This window comes from Sphaerodactylus townsendi, linkage group LG03 (assembly GCF_021028975.2).
Source record: "Sphaerodactylus townsendi isolate TG3544 linkage group LG03, MPM_Stown_v2.3, whole genome shotgun sequence".
Classification (NCBI taxonomy): Eukaryota; Metazoa; Chordata; class Lepidosauria; order Squamata; family Sphaerodactylidae; genus Sphaerodactylus; species Sphaerodactylus townsendi.
Genome location: NC_059427.1, coordinates 7080324 through 7105649, shown reverse-complemented (window position 1 = coordinate 7105649; position 25326 = coordinate 7080324). Strand labels below are relative to the sequence as shown.

The following is a 25326-nucleotide window of genomic DNA, read 5'->3' as shown; positions in this document are numbered from 1 at the left end:
AAATCTGTATGAAATTGGGTAGGTCATGATCCCACTAAAGCAATCAATGAAGGCAAGTTTGCAAAGAAATATGCTCATGAAAACAGCACTGGACATTTGTTGGTAAGATTCTAGTTCTTTATTGATAATGCCTGCCTGAATAAGTCATAACAGAAAACATCTTTTGGGATAAAGCATCCATCTTTATAGACTTTATCCTACTACAGGGTGAGAGTAGAAGGTGACCAGCTTTCCAGCTGTCACTTTATGTTCCACGGTAAACCTTCACAGTCATTGTCACAAAAGTTCGTGGGATTATTCAGGGCAAAATAGTCAAAGGTTGCATCGTGGACAGAAACGCATCATATTGTGACATGCCTCTGAAGGTTCTAGCCTTAGACGCGGGTAAAATGTTAGGAGCTATAACTACTAGACCATGACCACGCAGCACGGAAAACTCACAACAGCCAACTACTCGAATAGTATTCTGTCATTTTCCTAAGTGGAGGTATCCTCCAGGACTTTTGGATGCTGCTGAATTAGCCAAAAGAAACAGCATTATTGGGATTTTATTTATTTTATAAATGGGAGGGAATGGTCTTTGGGTTGTTAATACTTTGTTTGCGAGTTAAGTATGATTGAGCACAAATATACATTTTGAAAATATTAAGCAAAAGAAAAAGAAAAATCCCTATCTAATTTCTTTACACCACTCATAAGGGTGTTAGGCTTTACCGTGTACCTCCTTAGTCCAGAGTTGACTGAAATGTTATCTTGTTCCCAGAACAAGCCCTCGCCATGACTAGAAGGACCACTGACTCAGCTTGCAGCTGGCTGAAAACTGTGAATTTTCTGGGTAAACAACCAGTCTATCCATCTTTATTTCCCCAACACTGAAACATCCTACCCTTTTCTCAGAAGGAAGATGCACCATCCTCTTTATAATTTCAGTTGCCCCTTTCTGTATTGTTTCTAACTCCAGGATAGGCTCTTTGAGAAGCACCAATTAGAACTGTGTTCAGTATTTACCCTCTGGCAATATCATAGGCATATATGACCTTATATGACCATCTGAACATCACTAATGTCAGGCTTATTCTCATAAGTTGACCAGAAGAGCATCTCATCACTAGAATCCTCTGACATATGGGAAGAAGCTGGCTCCAGCTTTGTTCTCCCAGACTCTACTGTTCTCGACAATACAATTTGCACGTTCGCAGAAATCCAAGAATCTCTCCCTTGCAGAAAAACTATGCTGATTACTGTGTTTTGATCAGTTGTGGAAAGTCTACCATTATTATGTGTCTTCACATAAGCATGAATCTTCTGATGAGAGCTCCACCTGAAAAGTCCTTTCCACAGTCTAAGCATTTCTTGGATTCATGCACTTCTCTGTACTGATTTGTTGAGGTTAGCCTACTCCTCCCACTAAATTTCTTTTCACACTCTAGATGTGAATATGGTGTCTGCCTTACATGAACTTGCTAATAAGTTGAACAGAATTTTTTTTACAAAGAAGTCTGAGTAATTACATGGTTTCATCCCTGTGTGTATTACTGGATGTCTTCCTGGGTCTCAGTACTTACTGAAGCTTTCCTCATGCTTTGAGCAATTATATGGTTGTTCCCGTGTGCATTCGTTGATGTGACGTTAGGGTAGTACTCCAAATAAAGTTCTTCCCACAATCCAGGCATTTGAATGTTTTCTCCTCTGCATGAATACGCTGATGCTTAATGAGAGTTGATCGATCGCAGAAGCTCTTGGGGCAATCTGTGCACTTAAATGGCTTCTCCCCTGTGTGAACCCTTTGGTGTCTTTTGAGGTTTGAGTTCTTACTGAATTTCTTTCCACACTCTGAGCAGGAATAGGGTTTCTCGCCTGTGTGCATGCGCTGATGGGAAGTCAAGTCTATCCTCTGGATGAAGCTTTTTCCACACTCCATGCAAGTATATGGTTTCTCCCCTGTGTGGATTCTTTGATGTCGAAGAAGCTTGGCCCGCTGGAAGAATCGCTTCCCACACTCAGCGCATTTAAATGGTTTGTCCCCCGTGTGGATTCTCTGATGACCAATCAGTTCTGTCCTGTCTCTGCAGCCCTTTCCACACTCTAAGCAAATATATGGCTTCTCCCCTGTGTGGACTGCCTGATGCCTGATCAGTTTTTCTCTCTGACTGAAACTCTTTCCACACTCCAGGCACGTGTACGGTTTCTCCCCAGTGTGGATCACCTGATGCCTAATCAGGTTCGCCTTCTGGCGGAAACTCTTCCCGCAATCTGAGCATTTGAAAGGTTTTTCCCCAGTGTGGATCACCCAATGGAGATAAAGGCTCGATTTACGAAGGAAGACCTTCCCACACACAGGGCATTGGCTCCGTTCTTTACCTGTGGCCATTTTGCCTTGGATTGGAATTTTGTGGATGTCCCCACCAGGAGTAGCTGAGGAGCCATTCCCTTTTTCCTGTTTTATGTCTGTTTTCCTCCTCTCCCGTGTCCCCACTTCCGATTTGCCTCTCCTCAACATCTCCTTAAGAGGCTCCTCCTCATGTTCACTCTTCCATCCATCTCCTGATGCAACAAAGCAAGAAAACCAGTAAGAATCTGAGGGAGAAATGAAGCCTGGAATCCTGGGATAAATCTTTTAACTGATGCAGGTGAAACAGGAATAGATTGAATCTCAAATAGACATTTCTGTGGGCACAACTATCTCCACTCACAGAATATAATTTCCTTCCTCTGCTTCTCCTATGGGCTCAAAATAACTTCCAGTCCTGCTCTTCGAGAAGAAGGGACCCTAAGTACAAGATTTCAGAGGGCATTTTTGGCTGCCTTGGGAGGAAGAAGGCAGGAAATTGACATTAAATAACAAACCCATACTGCCCTCATCATATCATTGAATTTCACAACTTTTGACATGTATTCTGTCTTACATTGTTGACAGTAATGCACCTTTTTCCTCCATTGCATATTTTTTTCACGTACAACAAATTTTCTGGAGTGTACCCCTGATGGTACATGTACCCCAAGTGAGGAATCACTGCCTTAAATAATCCAATATCCACTGATTGCAGCTATCCAGGGCAAGAAGGAGCCTCACCTTGGCAAGACAGATTTGCAAAATTCTCTAGCATGACCTCCCAGTGCAGATCCTTTTGGCCTGGATCCAGCAGTGCCCACTCCTCCTCGGTGAAATCCACAGACACCTCTTCAAAGGTCACCAGGCTCTGAAAGAGAACACTCCCTCTGTGTAAGAAGAACCAAAATCTTTCCCTTCTGATAATAGGCATTTTTTAGGATAGTGCCATCCCTTGGAAACAGCATTCCAGAACAAATTTGGCACCGGACTACATTTTTCCTAGATAACCCTCTGATACTGTCCAAGCTTGCACATAGTACATTTGCCTTCTTTTCCTAACATTATTTAAATATTTAAATTATTTAAATTCTTAGATCATTTATTTATATTTTCCAATTCAAAATTTCCTAGAAAACAAAACTGTATCTGCCTTGAGTCTCGGTGAGAATGATGGGTGTTAAATAGAATACATAAAACTCAAATTAAGCAATCAATAAAATTTTGTTAATGTCCCAGCCTTACTGGGAAAGGGCAGGGTATAAAAAAAAACAAAAGAAGCATGAGGTAATAGTGACTTATCAGAGTTTGGAAGATTTTAGTGGCAGGGGGACAAAGGAATCTGGACTGGCTAGCTGCTGTATCCTCTCTCCCCAGTGATTCCCATATCCACTTACCTGATCTGTTTGCACAGAAGTTGTGTCCACTAGACCACCAAGATGCCTCCTATGTTCTTCTGGCATCACACCACTGCCTGTGAGGATCACAGGGATGGTGGGAATATATTTCAGTATGAGTTGCAAATGTCATGTTGTCTGAAAAAAATCTCTCTCTGTCTGCCTATCTATTTGTTGGCTCTTGAGATATAATGCAGAAAAGCCATTCTGGGTCCACTTATCCTAGTCACCTTTCTTCAAAGATATTGAACCTCTTGACCGTCCCCACATCCTTTGGGCAGCAAAGGACACAGTATAATCAGCAGCCAGGCTTAGTCACAAGTATGATCCAGGGTGGTGTAGGGGTGAGGCTGTCAGGAGGCCCAGGTTTGAATCCCCACTCAGTCACTGATGATGACTGGGCAATCTTGGGTCAAATAACCTTCTCTGCCAAACCCACATAAGATTTAGTGGGGGTAAAGTGTAGATGACTGGGGAAGTCAATGGCAAACCACCCTGTAAACTCCCTAGAAGGCTCACACATGACATCACCCTGTGGATCAAGAACACACTGTGCTTGCAAAATAAAATCACTCACCCCTGAATGTGCCAAATTGGAATGTACATTTTGGAGGAATCAGTCCATATTTTTTTTCATATGAGGAGTGCTTGAGAAAAAGTGCCTCTATCCTTATATGTTACTAGTGGAGGGCATATATAAAAGCCACTCACCAATTTTAGGCAGCCAAGACAGGGAAACCAAGTGAAATCATCTCATTAATCCTTACCCAGTGAGGTATCTTCTTGGTCATGCTCTTGCACAACAGCTCTGGAAAACAGTTTCTGCCTGGTGTCTGACCAGCCCTCCTCTGCCACCAGGGAACGAGTGTCTCCTTCCACAAATAGACTCCACACCTGAAATAAAGTGGGAGTCCAGGCACAGAATGGGAAGAGGAATCAGAGAAGAAGGGGCGGGAGACTTTGGTTGTCTTCAAGAAAGAACTGGGCAAATGATGGGGATTTTAAAGGTCTCCTGCCCCAGCTTTCCTCCCTCTTAGATAAAATGCTCTCACCTGCTCTCTCTGCTTCTTCTGTGCCTGGTTTAGGAGGAAGCCTTCTGCCAGGGCCACTGCCTGGGAACTGGTCTGCGGCCTGCATTCTCTAACCCAGCTCTGCATCTTTGGGGGCAAGACAGCTAGGAACTGCTCGAGGATCACCAGGTCCAGGATCTGATTCTTAGTGCTTTGTTCTGGTTTCAGCCACTGACGGCAAAGATGGTAGAGTTGGCTGCAGACCTCACGGGGCCCCTCAGCCTCCTGATAGCTGAACTGCCTAAAATTATCACATTGTATATTGGAGCAAGTGGGGTCTTCTGTTAGAAACTTCTGTACAGTTCTTTCCCAGAATTCCTCGTTGTTTCTAGTCTGAGCGGGTTCAGGACATTTTCCTTCTTCAGGGCCACTTATGCATTCCTTTTCCATCTTCCATTCATGCTCCTCAGCACACTCCAAAAGTGTCCAAGAATTCCCCTCTTTGTCTGCCATGGTCTTTCCAAGAAGGGCTACCTCGGGATTAGTATGACTATGCCGCCTTACAAAGCCCACAAATGTAGCAAGCAACTTTTCACTATTTGGTTAGGAATAACAATCAAAGAAGATTATTCTGGCCACCATTCGTGTCATCTTTCTGCAGGGAAGGTAAAGAAATGCTGTCAACATGAACTCCTGATATGAAATGAGGGGTGCGTTTCAGCATTGGAAGATGGGCTATGGCCTTCATCCAGAGGGGATGCAGCATCTCTGATGGTCCCCCTTTCAACTCTTTGGCCCTTTGTGCTTGACGTGCTGCTGTGTGCTTAGCAGTGGGGTTCCCCCATGTTCCTTCATTTACACACGAGGAGATGCCCCAGTGCTTCCCTGGGGCTTAGCCACCATTTTGCCTGCCTCTTGCTTCTGGGTCAGGAGTCAGATGTTGTTTGCCACCTTTTTTTAAAAAAGCTGTTTTCGTGATCTATCACTCCTGCAATAGATCAAAAGGATCACTTTTTAAAAAACAAAGAATCCCACCGATCCCCTGGAAATGCTGGCAGGGAAGTGGGTGGAACTGCTCCTGTGAGGGCAGACCAAGGCGGGAAGGAAAACCCAAAGAAAGCAAAATGCACACTGGTCTGCTTTGTTTTCCCCGCATAGGCAGGAGGGGAAATCGCACTTTGCCCACTTCCATGAACCACGGGGCTTCTCTCATTTGTGATGTGGTGAGTTCCAAAGAGGGGAAAACACCTGCATAACTGAAAATCAGACTCGAAGGGAATGTACACTTCATGCAAATGTGTCATGATGGTCAATAGAGTAAAAATCTTAGGGGAGATTAGAGGGTGTCATGGAGCAGGAGAGGGTGGACTAAGGCTGGAAGGTAACCTCCATATGCAAAGACTGTGTATGCTAGAATACCTCTTGCTTGGGATTCATACTGGGGGCAGCTGTACCCTTTGTGTGATGTCTGTTGGTTTCTCAAAAACATTGTAGAAAATGAAATACTGAACTAGATGTGTGCCGAGGTCATAGTTTACCTAGAAATGCTAACAGACCTTGGACCAGCCCCAGAAGAGTCACCATACCAAGAAAATTTGGACTTGTGGGACACCATACTGAAAAGGTTGGGAACTGCTGCTCTTCTTCAGCCAGTTTCTTCTGCAGCAGCCTGGCTCTGCTTTTCTTCTCCACCCACACACCAACTACTCTGTCCACCCATACCAGTTTGAAACCATTCCTGTTCTCTCCAGATTCAAAAGGCACAATCTTTGGTTTAAGTTCCTAGACATAAAGAATCTTCTGCCTTTGCACAGAGAATGAGACTCTCTGATTTGTGTGTTTTGGAACAATTCTGATGGGGAAGCTGCACAGATCTTCTTCCTATGGAAGAAAATAGGAAAGGGGCCCAGTCCCCCCCTCCCTCCGCCACTATAAACCTCCCTGCTTTGCCTTTTGTCTTCACGCATTGGCTGGATGTCTCTCCATCTCCCCTTATTTTCCACTCACCCTCTTCTGAAGACCCTGAGGCTTCTCTGGACCCCAAAGACATTTGCAACTTACCAGATATTGGATACAAACATCAAAGACCTCTTTTCCCTGGCTGGGTGTGTGTGTATGTGTGAGTGTAGGTGAGGACAGAGGCCCATAAAGAGGCCTCTCTAGGAATCCAGACTCTCTGACTTTAACTCATATACTGTTTCTCACTGGAAAACCACGAAGAAAGAGTACGTGTGTGAAGATTTTTATGCATCAGCTCTCTCAGTCCAGGTTTACTCTGTTGAATTCACTCTTTGCAAGTGGACAACACAAGAAATACATACTTTTGAATGTGTATGTATATATGTATGTGTATATGTACACACAGACATGTAGTGAACAAGTCTTTGGTTAAAGGAGCAGCAGTGGCATAGTGGTTAAGAGCAGGTGAATTCTAATCTGGAGGAACCAGGTTTGATTCCCCGTTCTGCCGCTTGAGCTGTGGAGGCTTATCTGGGGAATTCAGATTAGCCTGTGCACTCCAACGCATGCCAGCTGGGTGACCTTGGGCTAGTCACAGTTCTTCTGAGCTCTCCTAGCCCCACCCACCTCACAGGATGTTTGTTGTGAGTGGGGGAAGGGAAAGGAGATTGTAAGCCCCTTTGAGTCTCCTACAGGAGAGAAGGGGGGATATAAATCCAAACTCTTCTTCTTCTTAAATAGGCAAGACTTTTTGAAGGAAACACTACTGAATACTAAATATGGATAGTCGGGGAGTTGTTGCAGTCACCTGCAATAGCTGTGGAATGTTTGTTTGTTTTTCCTGGACAATGTGGGTATTTACACCTGCAGCAAGTGTAAGGTGGTTGCTGTTTTGGAAGAGAAGGTCCAGCAGCTAGAGGCGCAACTTAGTATCTACACTGCAGAATATTAAGAAAAATGAAGATTTCCTGCACAGAATGGAGCAGACAATAATATGTGTGGAACCTACAGGGTATCTCTCTGAGTTGCAGCTCTCAAACACTGAAGGTGGGCAATTGAAGGAATGTGACTCAAAGAAGTAGAAGGACCAGGGAGCATTCTGTGAGTTTGAATCTACGAAATAGATTTGAAGTTCTCTCCCTTGTCAGTGAAGATAAGGAACAGATACAGGAGCAACAGAGTCAGCCCTCAGAAAATGTCGAGGTGTTCTGATCTTTTTCTTTTTAGAAGAAGAAGAAGAAGAGTTTGGATTTATATCCCCCCTTTCTCTCCTGTAGGAGACTCAAAGGGGCTGACAATCTCCTTGCCCTTCCCCCCTCACAACAAACACCCTGTGAGGTAGGTGGGGCTGAGAGAGCTCCGAGAAGCTGTGACTAGCCCAAGGTCACCCAGCTGGCGTGTATGGGAGTGCACAGGCTAATCTGAATTCCCCAGAGAAGCCTCCACAGCTCAGGCGGCAGAGCTGGGAATCAAACCCGGTTCCTCCAGATTAGATACACAAGCTCTTAACCTCCTACGCCGCTGCTGCTTTTAGTCAGAAGGCTCAGCCCATGAAATGGCACCATCAAAAACCCAGAAAAAAACACGTGGTAATGGTAGGAGACTCCTTGTTGAGGGGAACAGAAGCAGTCATTTGCAGGCCTGACAAGATGTCTCAAGGAATTTTGAGGCTCTGGGAAGGAAGTTGAAGAATTTGGATGCACAGGTGACCATTTCATCTCTACTCCGCACTGAAGGACATGGCCCAGGGAGGTAAAGAACAATAGCAGAGGTGCTGGTGGTGCTGCCAAGAACATTTTGGTTTCTTGGATCATGGTCTGCAGTTTCATGAAGAGAGACTGCTGGCAAGAGATGGGTTGCACCTCATACTTATAGGCAGGAACATTTTTGCAAGGAGGCTCACAAACCTCATCAGAAGGGTTTTAAACTGAGTCATGAGGGGGAGGGAGACAGTACTCAAGTGGGCAGGAGTTCATCAAGTGCTGGAGTTTCTAGTCAGAAGGTTATGGAGAGAACTGAACAAATAATTCATGAACACACCAGTGTGAGGGATAAAACCTCACTACACTAATGCACAGAGCATGGGAAATAAACAAGATGAACTTGAACTCTTAACATGGCTAAGCAAATACAATACAAAAGGCATCACTGAAACCTGGTGGGATGAGTCTCATGGTCGGAATCTAATAATTGAAGGGTATAACCTATTTCAGAGAAATAGATCAAACAGGAAAGGAGGAGGAGTAGCATTATATATCAGAGATTATGACAGCTGTGAGCAGGTTGACTTAAATCCTGGAAACCATGTTGAGAGCATCTGAGTAAAAATTAAAGGAGAAAACAGTCTTTGTTGTTTTAAGCAATTACGTTGAATTGGGAATGCATCTCAACCGCATAGATAACATCCCCCTGGTAGTAAACCTCCTTCCCTTTCCACATCCCCATTCACTTTCTAAAACGCATTGTGGGCTCCGGAAAAGGTATAGGAGGGCACCATGGCTTAAGGCCTAGGACTCATTGATCTAAAAGACTGTCTTTTTCCATATGACTCAGCCCACAAACCACAACTGCAGACTTTTCCACTGCTTAAGGCATCAACTGCTTAAGACAGACCTGGGCATTATATGGCCTGGGGGCCACATCCGGCCCGCCGGATGACCCCTGAGCTGGCCTGCCCGTGCTGAGAGGCGAGGCACCTTTGAGCTTCTGCGGGGGGCTTTCAAAAGCTATAAACCCTGCCTTTGGCCTGGCCCTCCACAATATTTTTCTGTTTTCTTGTCATTTAGGGAAAAAAAATAATTGCCCACCCCTGGCTTAAGGTCTTTGCATAGCAGTCACTTTGTGGATTGAGCTCCCTAAGGAGGTTGGGTGTGTGTGTGCTGTCTTTTGAAATTTTTAGGAGTTGCTGCAAAGTCACTTTATTTGCTTTTCATAGGTTATAGAAGAGTTAGATTTCTCTCCTGCAAGGAGACTCAGAGGGGCTTACAAACTCATTTCCCTTTCCCCCTCACAACAAACACTCTGTGAGGTAGGTGGGGCTGAGAGAGCTCTGAAGAACTGTGACTAGTCAAAGGTCACCCAGCTGGCGTGTGTTGGAGTGCACAGGCTAATCTGAATACCCCAGATAAGCCTCCACAGCTCAGGTGGCAGAGTAGGAAATCAAACATGGTTCCTCCAGATTAGAGTACACCTGCTCTTAACCACTATGTCAATGCAAGTATGTTTTGGGGGAAGGACGATTTTCTGAAGTTTTGCATGTTTAAAAACATGGTGCTTTTAACTGGGATTTGTAAGGCATCTTGAGGCAAAAGGAAAGGTGGCATATAATTGTTTTAATAAGCAAACAGATAATTTAATAAATATATTTAATAATAAATAAGAAAGTAGCAGAATACACCCAAGTGGAGAACCATCAAAGACCCATTCATTTCCCTCAATCTCTTTTTTCTTCTTTGCCTTCTGGCAGGGACTGCAGCTTGTCCCCTTTCCTCCCTGCCTCTTCATTATTCCTTCCCTGGCCCCCCTTTCCTTCTCTGACAACCACCTACCTGTATACCCTTTTCTGCTTCTCTCCAACAGTCCCTCTCCTTCCTCTCACAAGCAACCACCTTTTTGTGTTCCCTGCCCCATCCACAGCTTCCACCTTTGTTTTACTTTTCTCCCCCACTCCAGGTTTACCTCTGCTTCCTCCTGTTCCCCACCCCCACCCCAAATCCTTTTACTGACTTTAACTATGATTTGGGATCCTTGGCAGTTTTTAGTTGCTGGTGATAGAAAGTGCTGAGAAGCTGACTTATGGCAACCGCACCAGGTTTACCCAGCAAGAGTCGTTCAGAGGTGGTTTACCATTGCCTGTCTCTGCATGGGATGAGAGAGTTTTGAGAGAACTGCGACTAGCCCAAGGTCACCTGGCAGGCTTCATGTGAAGGAATCGAGAATCAAACCCAGTTCTCCAGATTAGAGTCTGCTGGTTGCTTCCCCCCCCCCCCCCCGCTTATTGCCGTCAAGTCACAGCTGACTTATGGTAACCCTGTGTAGGGTTTTCAAAGCAAGAGATGTTGGGAGGCAGTTTGCCATTGCCTGCCTCCATGTCATAACCCTGGTATTCCATGGAGGTCTCCAATCCAAATACTAGCCAGAGTCAAGGCTGAGAGTGTGTGACTGGCCCAAGGTCACCCAGAGAGTTTCCACAGTATATATGGGGACTTGAGCCTGGGTTTCCCATGTCCTACCTAGTCCCACACCTTAACCACAATACAATGCTGGTTCTCAGTGGAGGTTGCCTAGCCACGCTCGCAACATAGGTTTTTTTTAACTTGCAACATAATTTTTTTGTTTTACATTTCACCTTTTTTTTTTTTTTGCAAACCTGGGGCTTCCCCAAAACATTTAATTGATTTATGCTATTTATTTACATTGTTTATAGCTTGCCTTTCTCACTGAGACTCAGGACAGATTACACAGCATAAGTCAAATAGGGTCAGCAGGTTGAAATGTCCAGTGGGCAATGCAATAGGATTTAGAATCATAGGACTGGAAGAGATCACAAAGGCCATGCAGTCCAACCCCCTGCCATACAGGAACACACTGTCAAAGCGCTCACAACAGATGGCCACCCAGCAACTCCGTTATTCTATATGGTTGCACCTGGTCTCAGGAGAGTTATGTGGCATCATGCTGTCTGGTAGCCACTGCCAGACTTGGGGTGTTTCCCCACTCACAAGAATCCCCCCTATGCCCGTCTTGGGCGTCCCCGCGACCCTAAGCTCATCAATAGCGAAGGTCATCAAAAGGCACCATTTTCTCCAGCGCTTCAGGGATGCCAAGACTGAGGGGGGCGCCATTAGCTGGCAGTCATCACGCAGCTTTGCGTATACCGCCCCTGTCGTGGGGAGTGCAGGGGGACCCTGCGCTACTTGAGGAGAGTAGCGCGGGGCTTAAGGTAAGTGGGGAAAGATCATTGGTGAGTTGCACAGACTGCATGGTAGCCAGTCAGCCATGTTAAGTTGTGCAGTGGCAGCTGTCACATTTTAGTGACTTGCCGGTTACCGCTGGGCCTGAGAGTCATGGAAGTCAAGTGCTAGCAATCTTCCCAGTGGTTTCTGCTGGGACTGGCTCCAGTGAATCTTTCCACCAGGTCATTGTGGACAGGGAGGTCAAAACAGCCCTCCTCCCTCTCCCCTGCCTGTCACTGGCAGAAATCAAGGTTTGAAGGGGAGCAATATTGTTGTGGTTGTATACTAACCTCGAAAATGGCTACTGATAGAAATTCATTCTGAAAATTAGAGGTTGCTGCTTCTATTATTTGGGCTTCTAACCCCTCCCTTTTGTTTTATGTTTCAGATTTTTCTACAAAATTGCATATTTCTAGAAGTCTGAGAAAAACACATTCATGATCTCAGTTTGTAGGTTTAAGAATCCACACTCTACAGCCAAATTCAGAATTAGATAAAATTATGGTGAACAAAAGGAAAACATGACAACATTATTTAATAGAACATCATCACACAGAGCTAACATGAAGGGAAGACAAAGATGCCCTCAATTCATGATTTGAAGAAATACGTCTTATTCATAATATTCAGCATTTATATTTCACTTTCAAAGCACCTCACATATAGCATAATCCATATAACGGCCCTGTAACGTGGGCCAGCATTATCCTCCCCATACCACCAGTGTGGGAGGAGATCTAAGGATGATAGATGATAGCTTTCCCATGGCAACTAAGTGCATAGCAGAAGTGAGATTGGGACCTTGAATACTATAGAGGAGCACTATATCTAGATGTTATGTGGATTACTCCATAAGCCCCTACCAGCATGGCCATGCTGGCAGGGGCTGATGGGAATCGTAGTCCATAACATCTGGAGTGCCAAAGGTTCGCCACCACTGTCCTAGCTTATAGCTGTGTTTCCCATCACGTTATATCTTTTCCCAACACATGTAATTTTCAGTTCCAATACAAAAGGCTTTCCCTGAAATGTAAAACAGGATAACGGGAGCAAATCTTCACTCACTAGGAATCCATATTTTTGGAGCATCAAGAACTCACTATTTGAGACACTACTTAATGTTTCTTTTCTGTAAACCCTCTATTTTAGAGATGGTGAATTTGCAAGGCAGAGAACAGCATGTGAAGAGAAATCTGTCCTCTTAAACTAACAATTATATTTACAGCACGTAATATGACACCATTAAATCAAGGACAGAAAACTCATTAGTATATAAGCCAAAAAAGCAGGCAGACAAAGGAAGGGATACTTTTATGCAGAAAAATATGACTTTGAAAATTAACCCAGGGGGAAACTAAAAACATAATGCAGAGTATGCCTCAAGAGGCATGGAATAGTGTTTAAAGCCAATTCAAAGACCAATAAAAAGAGGGGAAACTTGTTCAACAAAGAAAAGTAAAAACCAACCGAATATAGAAAAGTAAAAACCAACCAAATATAGAGGAACATTTATAAAAAACTTTCAAAACTTTAGCTCATTCCGCACAGGCAGAATAATGCACTTTCAAACTGCTTTCAGTGCTCTTTGAAGCTGTGCGGAATGGCAAAATCCACTTGCAAACAGTTGTGAAAGTGGTTTGAAAACGCATTATTTTGCATATGCGGAAGGGGCCTATATACCACTCCCATCAACTGTCAAAATCAAGACAGAAAACATAAGAACTGAACAGGAGCACTGCTGGATCAGACCAAAGCCCCATCTAGACCAGTATTCTTTTCAAACAGTGGCCAACCAGACATCTCTACGAGACCCACAAACAAAATGGCTACAAGAGCATCATTCTTCTAACATTGTTCTTTCTAACAACTAATACAGAGAGACATACTGCCTCTGGTTCTGGAGGGAATAGATATCTATCATGACTAGTAGCCATCTTCCATGAATTTGTCCAGTCCCCCTTTAAAGCCTTCCAAGTTGTCAGCCATCATTACATCTTGTAGCATCAAGTTCCGCAAATTAACTATATGCTGTATGAAGACTTCCTTTTGTCTTTCCTGAATCTCCCACTTCAGCAGATGACCTATGGTTCTGGTATTGTGAAACCGGGTGAAAAGCTTCTCCTGGAGAGTAAGTAGAGTCACACAAGACACTTCTTTGAGAATTTTTAACATAGTCTAAACATTAGGCAAATACATATAAAAGGGGGATCACACTGACAACAAACTATTAAGGATAAGATCTCTAACATGACACTCCCACCAGGTTTGGAATATCTCTTTGATGCGTAATGCTTGGCTATGCTCATTTCTGTCCCCTAAATACAGCATAGACCTTATAGATAGTCTCAACTGGTGAATTGGCACATTGCCATAGTAGTTTTCTCTCATACACTCCACAAGGTAAGGCTTGGCCTGGGAAATCAAAATGACCCTACAGAAAGGCAGCCCATGCGATGCTAAGCAGAACCTCCAGGGCTTGGCTCTGTTAGCTCCTAGCTGCCCTCAGCCCTCCAGGGCAGTGGCTCACTGGGAAATTTCTCTGTAAGTTATATGGTGAGTCCACCCCACCCGAAAACTAATTTGTTTCTGACTTAGAATATAGAGGGTTTTTTCTTAAGAGGCACAGCTTGCAATGGAAGGTACTAAGCAACAGAATCACCCCTTCAAGAAAGCAATGGTAATTATATTCTGACTGGTTGGAAAAACTCTTATCTGCTTTTACTGAACTTGAAATAACTTATATGATAATTTCCACTACATCGGAAATGCTTTCCATACTGTGAGTAGTTTTAGGAATCATAGGATTCTCTTCAGTGTGGATTTTTTGATGGGAACTCAAGGATGAGCTCCAAGCAAAACTCTTTCCACAGTCTAAGCATTTATAAGGTTTCTCCCCTGTGTGCATGATTTGATGTGATTTCAAGTGAATATTCCGAGTGAAGTTCTTTCCACACACCAGGCATTTGAATGGTTTTTCCCCTGTATGTACTCTTTGATGTCTAGTGAGGGCCGAGCTTGTACTCAAGTTCTTCCCACACTCCAAGCATTTATATGGCTCCTCCCCAGTGTGGATTCTTTGATGCCCCATGAAGACCGACTTCAGACTAAAACTCTTTCCACAGTCTAAGCACTGATAGTCAGCCCCTGTGTGGATTCGTCGATGGGAACTCAGAGATGTGCCCCAAGCAAAGCTTTTTCCACACTCTGAGCACTTATATGGTTTCTCACCAGTGTGCATTCTTTGATGGGATTTAAGATGCATGTTCCGAGTGAAGTTTTTTCCACATACCAGGCATTCATACGGTTTCTCCCCAGTGTGAATTCTCTGATGGGCCGTCAGGTATGATCTCCAGCTGAAGCATTTGCCACATTCCAGGCACTTATAGGGCTTCTCACCAGTATGAACCCTCTGATGGTAAATCAAAGTTTTGTTCCAAGTGAAGCTTTTCCCACACTCCGAGCATTTATAGGGCTTCTCACCAGTGTGGATTTGTTGATGTCTTCTCAGGGCTGATCCTGTACTACAGCCCTTTCCACATTCTGGGCACTTAAAAGGTTTCTCACCTGAGTGGATTCTTTGATGGTAACCCAGAGTTTTGTTTGAAGAGAAGTTTTTTCCGCACTCGAAACATTTATATGGCTTCTCTCCTGTGTGCCTTCTTTGATGTTCTCTAAGGACTGACCTCAGGCGGAAACTCTTTCCACACTCCAAGCACTGATAGTTCTCCCCTGTGTGGAGTTTTTGATGTAAACTCAGGGAGGTACTCCAGGCAAAACTTTTGCCACATTTTAAACATTTATACGGTTTCTCCCCTGTGTGCATTCTTTGATGTGAGTTAAGATGTGTTTTTCGAGTGAAGTTCTTCCCACACAGGAGGCATTTATACGGTTTTTCCCCAGTGTGAATTCTCTGATGCGCAGTCAGATATGACTTCCAACTGAAGCACTTGCCACATTCCAAGCACTTATAAGGCTTCTTGCCTGTGTGCATTCTTTGATGTCTTCTAAGGTCAGATCCTGTACTGCAGCTCTTTCCACACTCCAAGCACTTAAATGGTTTCCCGTCTCTATGCATTCTACGATGGTTAATCAGGGTTGTGTTCCAGGTAAAGAGTTTCCCACACTCCAAGCATTTATAGGGCTTCTCTCCTGTGTGCATTCGCTGATGCCCTCTAAGGACTGATTTCAAACTGAAACTCTTTCCACAGTCCAAACATTTATAGTCCTCCCCTGTGTGGATTCTCTGATGTAAACGCAGAGAGGCTCTCCATGCAAAGCTCTTTCCACACTCAGAACATTTATAGACCTCCCCTGTATGCATTCGTTGATGTGACGCAAGATGGGTGCTCCGAGTAAAGTTCTTTCCACAAACAAGACATTTATATGGTTTCTCCCCTGTATGGATTCGCTGGTGCCTGACAAAGGCTGAATTTGTAGTGAAGCTCTTCCCACATTCCAAGCACTTCAATGGTTCCTTGCTTTTGAGCTTTCTTGGATGGAAAATCATGGATTTGCGCCAAGCAAACCGCTTTCCGGACTCCAGCAGTATGTACAGTTCCCCTCCTGCATGCCTTCTTTGATGTTTTCTAAGATCGGACTTCTCAGTGAAACTCTTTCCACACTCAGAGCACTTAAATGGCTTCTCCCCTGTGTGGATTCTTTGATGCGTCTGAAGTCTTGCGTTGCTGCACAAGCTCTTCCCACACACCAAGCATTTATATGGTTTCTCTCCTGTGTGGACTCGCCAATGACGATTAAGCCTTGATTTATAAGTGAAGCTTTTCTCACACAGAGGACACTTGTGTCTCTTTGGGCTTTCTTCTTTTTTGCCTTGGACTGGGGTTTCTTGGAAGTCACCAAGCTGACAAGGAAGAGATCCAGTCGATGTAGTTATCTCAATTTTCTGTCTCTGTTTTCCTGCCTCTTCTGATCTGCCCTTTCCTCCTGATATCCCAGATCGATCCTCCTTGACCTCTTTCTTCCATCCATTGCCTGTTGGAGCACAATAAGAGGGGAACAACTGTAAGATCTAAATGGTAAAATAAAGGCTGAAATGAAGAGACAACCTTAATTAGCTGATATTCTCAATGAGACAAAATATCTTCAACATACACAAGGAGGTAAATTCTACCAAACATTAAACAATTTTCACTTATTACCATGAAAGGCAGCCATTCTGGGCCTCTGTACAGAATGCTAAATTTGAATCAGGCAGTTTCAGGTTCCAGTCAGTGGTAGTACCCCAAACTTTGTATACAGAAGGTCTCCGGTTTAGACTCCAATATCCCACTTCAAAGGGTTAATATAGTGGTCCTGTATATTAAATTACCATCCAGAGAAGACTGCACTACCAGAACTGCTTCCAAATTGGGGGTGGAGAGTTCCATTGCAAATGCAGAGGCATCCCCAAGTGCCTCAAAGAGTGCGTGTGGCAGTTTGCACTTTACTAGTCTCCACCTCCCACAGCAGCCAACTCCCCGCCACTGGAAGGGTAAGGGGGTTAAACCAGAAATTGAGTATCATAGTATGATAATTATCTATGGCCGCTTCAAGATCGGTGTTTCTTCCACCGCCAAGAGCAAGCGGGCGGCGTGGTTTAAGCTCGTTCGCGATGCAAGCATGTGGAACGGGTGCTGAACGCAGACGGGCAGGCAGCTCCGCATCGGGTAGACGGGCAGGCGCTCCGCGACGGAAGTCGCCTCTTTCTTCGCCTGACTATCGGTGGCCTTCATTGCCGTTGTTGGCGTTTATTCGCCATCGCTGCCCTCCCACCCCTGGAGGTCGGAGGACAGTGCGTGGGCCACGCCCAGCAGGCATGCAATGCACGCAGGACACCGTGGAGGTACGTAAGACGGAGACAGCGCCTTCCGGCGCGTATTTGCACCGGGCTGAAGACGCTTCCCAACAACAACCCCTTAAAGGTTGTTGTTTGTGTTTTGCCCCGCGAGGTCGCCTCTGGGGGGGAGGGAATATTCAGGCTCCCTGGGGAGGGAAGCTTTGATTCAGGTCAGCCTGTGCTAATGGCGGCCTGGGGCTTACAAGCATCAGCCCCCAGGCTATCGCACGGGCCGGGCGGAACGCTCATGTTCTACCTCCTCTAAAATCTCAGAAATTCAGAAGAGCTGCTAGTAGATCTGATCTACAGAGATAGATCAATTGCTGCTGTAAAACAAATTCTAAGAAAGTATTCGGGGGAGGGGAATGGTGACTGATGTGACAGCAACATGCAAAAAATACTTGCTTTTCCTTCACATGGTATACAGACAGGTTGGATTGCAATCTTTCCAAAAAGACCATATTAAACCAGGTTTAGGACGATGGCAGCACCATTAAAAAACTCACTCTGGTTTTGTATTGTTTTGTCCCTTGTTGTAACCTGTTTTTCATAGTTAGACTTACAAAATCGTAGAGTTGGAAGGGGCCATACAGGCAGTGGCGTAGCGCCAACGGGGATATCTGGGGCGGCTTGTCCCGGGCGCACCCCTGCCAGGTCATATGGGGCACAAAAATGCCCCCCACACATGGGAAAGGAAACCCCTCTGCCCCAGGGAGTAGGCTCCGTAGGGCAGAGGGGGAATGGAAGCGGTGCCCTGCTTGGTGGGTTTTAACTAACCTTTTCTGAATCAGCTAAGAACCTTTGGCTTATGATGAGTCCATTATTGCCTGACAAGCACGTTGATTCAGTTGGGGTAAAACAGCTTCCTTCCATCTCCATTTAGGCAGGAGGTGTTCTGATCTGGATGGCCCAGATTAACTTGATTTTGTCAGATCTTGGAAGCTCAGCAGGATCAACTCTGGTTAGTGCTTGGATGGGAGAACACCAAATAAGACCAGGGCTGTTATGCAGAGGCAGGCAATGGCAAACCTCCTCTGTTCATCTCTTGCCTTGTAATCCCTATGCAGTCGTCATAGATCAGCTGTGACTTGACAGCACTTTCCATCACCATGGCCCTGACAGTGGCTTAGCCAGTTTAGCCACATGGATTCATGCCACAGTAGCACTGGAGGCTAACCATTTAAAATAGGCTGTATACCTCACCCTAGATGACCCCTCTCACCACCAAGAACACCCCCATCTTATCTTGCCCACATTCACTTCTTCAGCCACTTACCCAAAGAGGACACGATCCCATAATTCTCCACCATGACTTCCTTGTGCAGGGCTCTTTGGCCCGGATCCAGCAGAGCCCACTCCTCCTCACTGAAAGACACCACCACCTCTTCAAAGCACACCAGACCCTGAAAGAAAAAGGAGACATTTTCTCCTCAGAAATGATGTAGCCACTCTTTGCTTCTTAGCACAACCGGAAAAGGCACTTCAAGGGAAGGATGCTTGAAGGTCTTTCACAAGCGGCATCAGCTCTTTGTCCTGTGATATGCTTTGCAGGAGGGACAGAAGCACCCAAGCTGGCTACTGTGCCCTTCTCTCCTACCTGCCCTGGATGCCCAGGAGATGGGTCTACAGAATCACAAACAGATGAATGTGGAAGTGTTGCTGGAGTCATTTCACCACCTGCAGTGGACAAAAGAAAGTGGCAATGTCTTTTGCAGTTTCTGTTTTATATTTCAGTTCCTTCTATGAAAAAACGGCTCTTCCTGTTGGCCCCTGGGCGTAATGTGGAACAGATGAGGTGCCCTTCTAGATTTGACCCAAAGACACACTAATTCCAGTATTCTTCCAGGCAGATGCCTCCAGGAAACCCACAACAAGAATGCAAAGGCCTGCAGTGATTTGCCCTTGACTGAGGGGCATTCCTAGCAACACAACACATTGGCAGCCACACCCAAATTACAGAGTCCACACAAGTCAATATGAGTGAAAGAAAGTGCATAAGGTAACAGGTTGGATGGGAGACTACTAAGGAAGACAAGGCTTGCTACGCAGAGAAAGAAAATAGCAAACCATCTGTACTCATCTCTTCCTTAGAAAATGCCATAGTCCATATGTTGCCATGAGTTGGTTGCGATTTGACAGCACACAGTTATTATGGAGGGACCGTGGCTCAGTGACAAAGCATCTGATCTGCCTGCAGAAAGTTCCAGGTTCAATCCCCAACATCTCCAGATGCCTGCCTGACTCAGTAAAAAGCATGTTTCTTTAAGGAGGGTCCTATGGCTCAGTGTTAGAGCATTTGCTTGGCATGCCAACAGTCCCAGGTTCAATCCCTGGCATCTCCAGTTAAAAAGGAGCAGGCAGCAGGTCATGTGAAAGACATCAGCCTGGGATCCTGGAGAACCTCTTCCTGCCTGAGTAGACAAGAATGTCCTTGATGAACCAAAAGTCTGGTTCAGGATAACGCAGCTTCATGTGTTTATGACTAACCTACTGGCTGTCACTATATCTCTTGGAAATGAATTCCATACAGATGCACTGCCTGGTCAATTGATCCCGGTTTGTCTAGTAGTCATAGTCATAGTCAAGTATTTATTGTTTGAGCCATTGGCTATAACAATACAGAAATACATGCAGTTAAAACAGTAACTTAGTTGTTTGTCTAGTACAGGAGTCCTCAACCTTTTGCAGCCTGTGGGCATATTTTTGGAATTCTGACAGGGCATGATGGGGGCACAACAAAATGGTTGCCACAAAATAGCTGTTGCAGGAGGCGGAGCAAGCCACAAAATGATTGCCATAGCTTACTTTTAATCACACAGGGTTGACCCTTGTGCTGTGATGGTAGCTGCTGCCAAAACAACATTTTTTAAAAATCTGCACTGCCAAGCAAATCCCCAATACTCAGGCCATTTCCGCATGGCCACGCTGGGGGTTGGGTCGGCATACATGACCAACTCAACCCCCCCGGGACCGTTCACACAAATGTTCCCGGTTGCGGTGGGGAAGACGGCGCAGCCTCCGCGCAGGCTGTGGCGTCCCCCAAACGCCTTACCGTGTCCTCCGGCCTCCGGTGCATTGCACAGGCCAGGGGACACGCCCCCCCTGCCCTGCACAACAGCTCGGAAGTCGGAGGGCAGGGGGGGCATGTCCCCTGGCCTGTGCGACGCGCCGGAGGCTGGAGGACACGGTAAGGCGTTTGGGAAAGGGGGTGGGGATGGCGCCTTCCAGCTGCTGCCATTCGCATAGCAGCGGTTGGAAGCCGCTGTTTCCCAAAAACCTCGCTCGGGGAGCAAGGTTGGGAAACAGTGGCACGAGGAGCAAGGGCGGCGTGGCTGCAATGCAGCTGTGCCCCCCATGTGAACAGCTCCCTAGGGACAGCATTTTTGCCGTCCCTAGGGCGCTGTTATTGGCCCGTGCGGAAAGGGCCTCAGTCTGAAGTCCTGCCAGGCAAAAGCCCCACCAACTTCCTAAAAAAATTTGGTAGGCACCAGAAAAGCTGTCAGGGGGTGCTGCAGTGCCTACACATACCATCTTAGGGACTCTTGGGCTAGTAAATGATTGGTCTCCTGGACTACAAAATTTTCACTGTATGAAGCATTGTCTGTACTTCCCACTGACATTCTCAAAAGCATGTGTAATTTTGAAAGCCTCTCTCCGCTCCTTGTAGAACATTTTCTTTTCTTAATGAAAAATTCCCAAGGCTTTCAGTTTTCTCCAAGAACTGTAGTGTGACATGTTTCATCTTAACACAACAACTCTGTGAGGTAAGTCAGAATGAGACTAAACACAAACAAATTAAGCTGCAATGTGCATTTCCTTGAATTCCTTGAATTATGATATAAAGGGAACAGAGCTGTCATATAATGGAACTGTAATCACAACCACTATGGAGAGGTATAGATAAACAGTAATCAAGCCAATACTGAATCTGTTGGGCTTCCCAGTCAATCGACTTTATGTATGAAACAAATAAAAAGTTAATCAGCCCACACTAAACGCATATGAGATATATTATAAACACAACTCAGAATGAATGGAGTACAGTGGAACCTCGGTTTTCGTTGGTAATCCGTCCGAAAAGAATCGATGAAAACTGAAACCAATGAAAACAGAGGCAAACTTTTCCATAGGAATCAATGTAAATCCAATCAATCCATTCTAGGGACTCCAAAAACATACCAAACCCACATTTTGGGGTGAATAAACATAGTGTTTAATGCTGAAAACAGTAACAAACAATAACACTAGGACCAGCTTCAGAGCCAGTGGACCAATGTCGCACCAAAAAGCTGTCCAAAGAGGTCTGTTTCTGACACCTCTTTAAGATTTGTCTGAAATGGGCCAAGACATTGTCATTAAACAAGTTGCAGACACAGCCTGCAACAGCTTTGTCCTGGTGATTTTTCTCCACAAACCCCTGCACCTTTCTGCAAATCGATGAAAACCGAGGCAAATTTTACACTGAAAAAATCGATGAAAACCAAAACCGATGAAAACCGAAGGCAATGAAAACCGAGGTTCCACTGTAGGCAAACAATATATTCTCATCTCTGGCACTAAACATTTAAAGAAGCAGAATCAAATGGAATTGTTCAGGTGGATGCTTCTATATTGGGAATAGGCTTGTAATTGTTTGTACTATTTACTGCATGTATTCTCTTGTTCTCTAGTTTTTCCATATCATATTTCATGGTGCAATGTCCCGTCAAGGCAACAACCAATGTTTTCAAGGCAGCAGGTAAACAGTGGTGGTTTCCTGTTGCCTAACTCTGTGTAGGGACCATGGTATTCCATCCAAGTACTAACCAGGACTGACCCTGCTGGGCTTCCAAGATCTGATTAGCCTGGGCCATCTGGATCAGTACTCAATTTGCATTATTTTCTAACTATGGAATCCAGTTTTATTGCATTTTTAATTATATGTCATATAGTTATTACACTTTTTTTACATTTTGTAACCTGCCTCAAGTTCCAGCAAAAAAACAACAACCAGATTATAATCCAATATATAAGAAGAAGAGTAGAAGAAGAGTTTGGATTTATATCCCCCCTTTCTCTCCTGCAGGAGACTCAAAGGGGCTTACAATCTCCTTGCCCTTCCCCTCTCACAACAAACACCCTGTGAGGTAGGTGGGGCTGAGAGAGCTCCGAGAAGCTGTGACTAGCCCAAGGTCATCCAGCTGGCGTGTGTGTGAGTGTACAGGCTAATCTGAATTCCCCAGATAAGCCTCCACAGCTCAGGTGGCAGAGCTGGGAATCAAACCCGGTTCCTCCAGATTAGATACACGAGCTCTTAACCTCCTACGCCACTGCTGCTCCTTTCAATACCTCTCAGGACAGTCCCAAACATGGAAGTTGGCTTTCTCCACTAACCAGTCTCTGAGACTTTCACATAGCATCTCCCACAGTCACAAAATCTATTTCCTGTCTCATCACTGACAGCTCAGATCCCATCTGAGTATAAGCAAAAGTAGGATTTATTTATTTTTTTGCATCAATACTCAGGACATATAAAGCCTTCCCAAATGAACAAATGGGATAGGTTGGAGATAGGTGTCTCCCTTTTACTGACTGAGGGAACATAAATAAAACCCATGGACTCTGGGGGATGAAAGGTGGCATGATCAGATCTCAGAAGCTAAGCAGGGCCAGTTTTAGGCAGAAAGACCACCAAAGACTGCAGAAGAAGGCAATGGCAAACCATCTTTGCTTAATCACTTGCCTTGAAAACCTCACCAGGGGTCACTATAAGTTGGCTGCGACTTGATGGCCCTGTACACACATGCAGTCCCAGTCTAATTAGGACCTGGATGGCCCAGGCTAGCTTGGTTTCATCAGATCTTGGAAGCTGAGCAGGCTAGGTACTTGGATGGGAGACCACCAAGGAAGACTCTGCAGAGGAAGGCAATGGCAAACCACCTCTGCTTCTTACTTGCCTTAATCATAGGATCATAGATTCCTTGAAGGCTCTTGAAAACCCCTTGCTGGGGTGGCCACAAGTCAGCTGCGACTTGATGGTGCTTTACACATACATGGATTTGCGGCAGACTACAGAGAGGGAGAAGCAAGCTGAAAGATGTCCCATTCATTCTTACTTATCCAGGTGGCCTTTTGGTTACTCTCCAGAGTCAACAGCAGCCTCTCCCCAGTGCCTGATGGAGCCTCTTCTGCATCTGGAAAATCTGGGGCAACATTTGTTAATGCCCCCTGCACCTAAAACAGCACAGGAGATCACAAAAATGACAAAAAGATTAGAAAAGGCATGAGGCAGGTGAAACCAGGCACCGTGGAACAGTCCTTACTCTGACAGCAAGAAAAAGCTGCCCCATGGATCCTAAAGGAAATATCTGCAGCCCCTTTAGCTACAAGTATGAAACCCTCTTACCTGATTCTCCTGTTTCTTGGTCTCAGCCTGACTCAAAAGGAAGCCTTCCGCCAGGGCCACCGCCTGGGAACTGGTCTCTGGGTGACATTCCCTGACCCAGCTCTCCATCTCTGAGGGCAAGACAGCCAGGAACTGTTCCAGGATCACCAGGTCCAGGATCTGATTCTTGGTGAGCTGTTCTGGCTTCAACCACCGACCACACAGGTCATGAAGGTGGTTGCAAACCTCTCGGGGTCCTGCAGCCTCCTGGTAACAGAACTGCCTGAAATTCTGGCATGGGACATCGAAGCTGAGGGTGTCCTCTTCTGGAGATGTCTGCAGGGATCTTTCCCAGAATCCCCCCTTGCTTCCAGCATCTAGGAGATTGGGCTCTCTGGTTACTTTGGGACCACTGGACTCTTTCTTTTCCATCTTCTGCTTCGCTGCAGCCTCCAAAAATGTACAAAACCCACCCTGCTCTTCTGCCATGGTCTTTGCAATGGTTACCTGAAGATTAGCATGTCTACTAAGTCCTTCAAAACCCCACCAATTCAGCACGCAACTTTTCTCTCTTAGATCACAAATTGTAACCAAAGGAGTTCCTTCCAGTTAGCATCCATGTCTTCTCCCTGTGGGAAAGATAGGGAAACACTAAACGTGAAAAACTGACTCTCCCACCTTTTGAGTGGATTGTAAGGGGCCGCCGGGGCGGGGGTGAGCAATAGAGGGAGACAGAGCAAGAGACAGCTTCATTCAGACAGATGTCTCAAGATGCAGCATCCCTCCCAGGGGTCTCTCCCTCTGCTGGACTACCCTCCCTGACAGTTTCTTCCTGTCTTTACTCCTCCTTCCATCCACACGCTCTATCCATGCAAACCAGCAGAGAGCACCGTTTTGTGTTCTCTCCAAATTCAAAAGACACCATCTTCCGTTTCAGCCTCTAGAAGTCAATAGTAATGATTTTCTGGCTTTGCAGAAAGGAATACAAATACTATCTGGTTTGTGTGTTTTGTCACAATGGTTTAGCTGCACTGGCCTTCTCCCCATGAAGCAAACTGGGGAAGGGTCCTAATTTTCCCCACCCACACAGCAGATGTCTCCTTGCCCTTTGTCCCCAAGCACTGGGGGACAATCTCTCTATCTGGGGTCTCCCCTTCCCTTATTTTCCACCCAGCCTCCACTGAACCCCCGACGACTGCTCTGCACCCCTAAAAGGATTCTGTAGCTCACCAGATGCTTGAGGCAAAGCTCTCTTTTCCACTTGGTTGGGGGGCAGGGGAGGGGGGGAGAACAGCTCATGAAAGCCTCTCTAGGATTCCAGACTCACTGGCTTTAACCCTTATTTTTGTTCTCACTGGAAAGCAAAGGCTCCAGCTCGCAATAGGAAGAACCTGTGCGTGAAGGTGTTTTTGCACTTGGACTCTCTCAGTCCAGATCTACTCTGTGTTATCTCTTTGTAGCAGTCTGAATAGCTCG

General features: G+C 45.5%; 3 protein-coding genes across 11 annotated transcripts in view; all 3 read right to left on the bottom strand.

Annotated features, from left to right (window-relative positions):
• LOC125428526 (zinc finger protein 420-like) overlaps nt 1-25326 on the bottom strand; it is an 815993-nt gene that overhangs the window by 380026 nt on the left and 410641 nt on the right. The gene's annotated exons all lie outside the window — the stretch shown is intronic.
• LOC125428880 (zinc finger protein 850-like) lies at nt 104-25122 on the bottom strand. Its single transcript, XM_048489587.1, has 7 exons — nt 25081-25122; nt 23872-24479; nt 23582-23699; nt 19084-19163; nt 18763-18889; nt 14429-16642; nt 104-2355 (listed from the first exon to the last, which is right to left on the bottom strand). The coding sequence occupies exons 2-7, from the start codon at nt 24337-24339 to the stop codon at nt 1592-1594; spliced, it is 3771 nt and encodes a 1256-aa protein (XP_048345544.1). The 5' UTR covers nt 24340-24479; nt 25081-25122; the 3' UTR covers nt 104-1591.
• On the bottom strand, nt 3209-6903 carry LOC125428830 (zinc finger protein 202-like). The gene is made up of 4 exons (XM_048489517.1): nt 6798-6903; nt 4779-5724; nt 4494-4620; nt 3209-3803 (listed from the first exon to the last, which is right to left on the bottom strand). Exons 2-4 carry the CDS (start codon nt 5247-5249, stop codon nt 3631-3633), a joined length of 771 nt encoding a protein of 256 aa, XP_048345474.1. The 5' UTR covers nt 5250-5724; nt 6798-6903; the 3' UTR covers nt 3209-3630.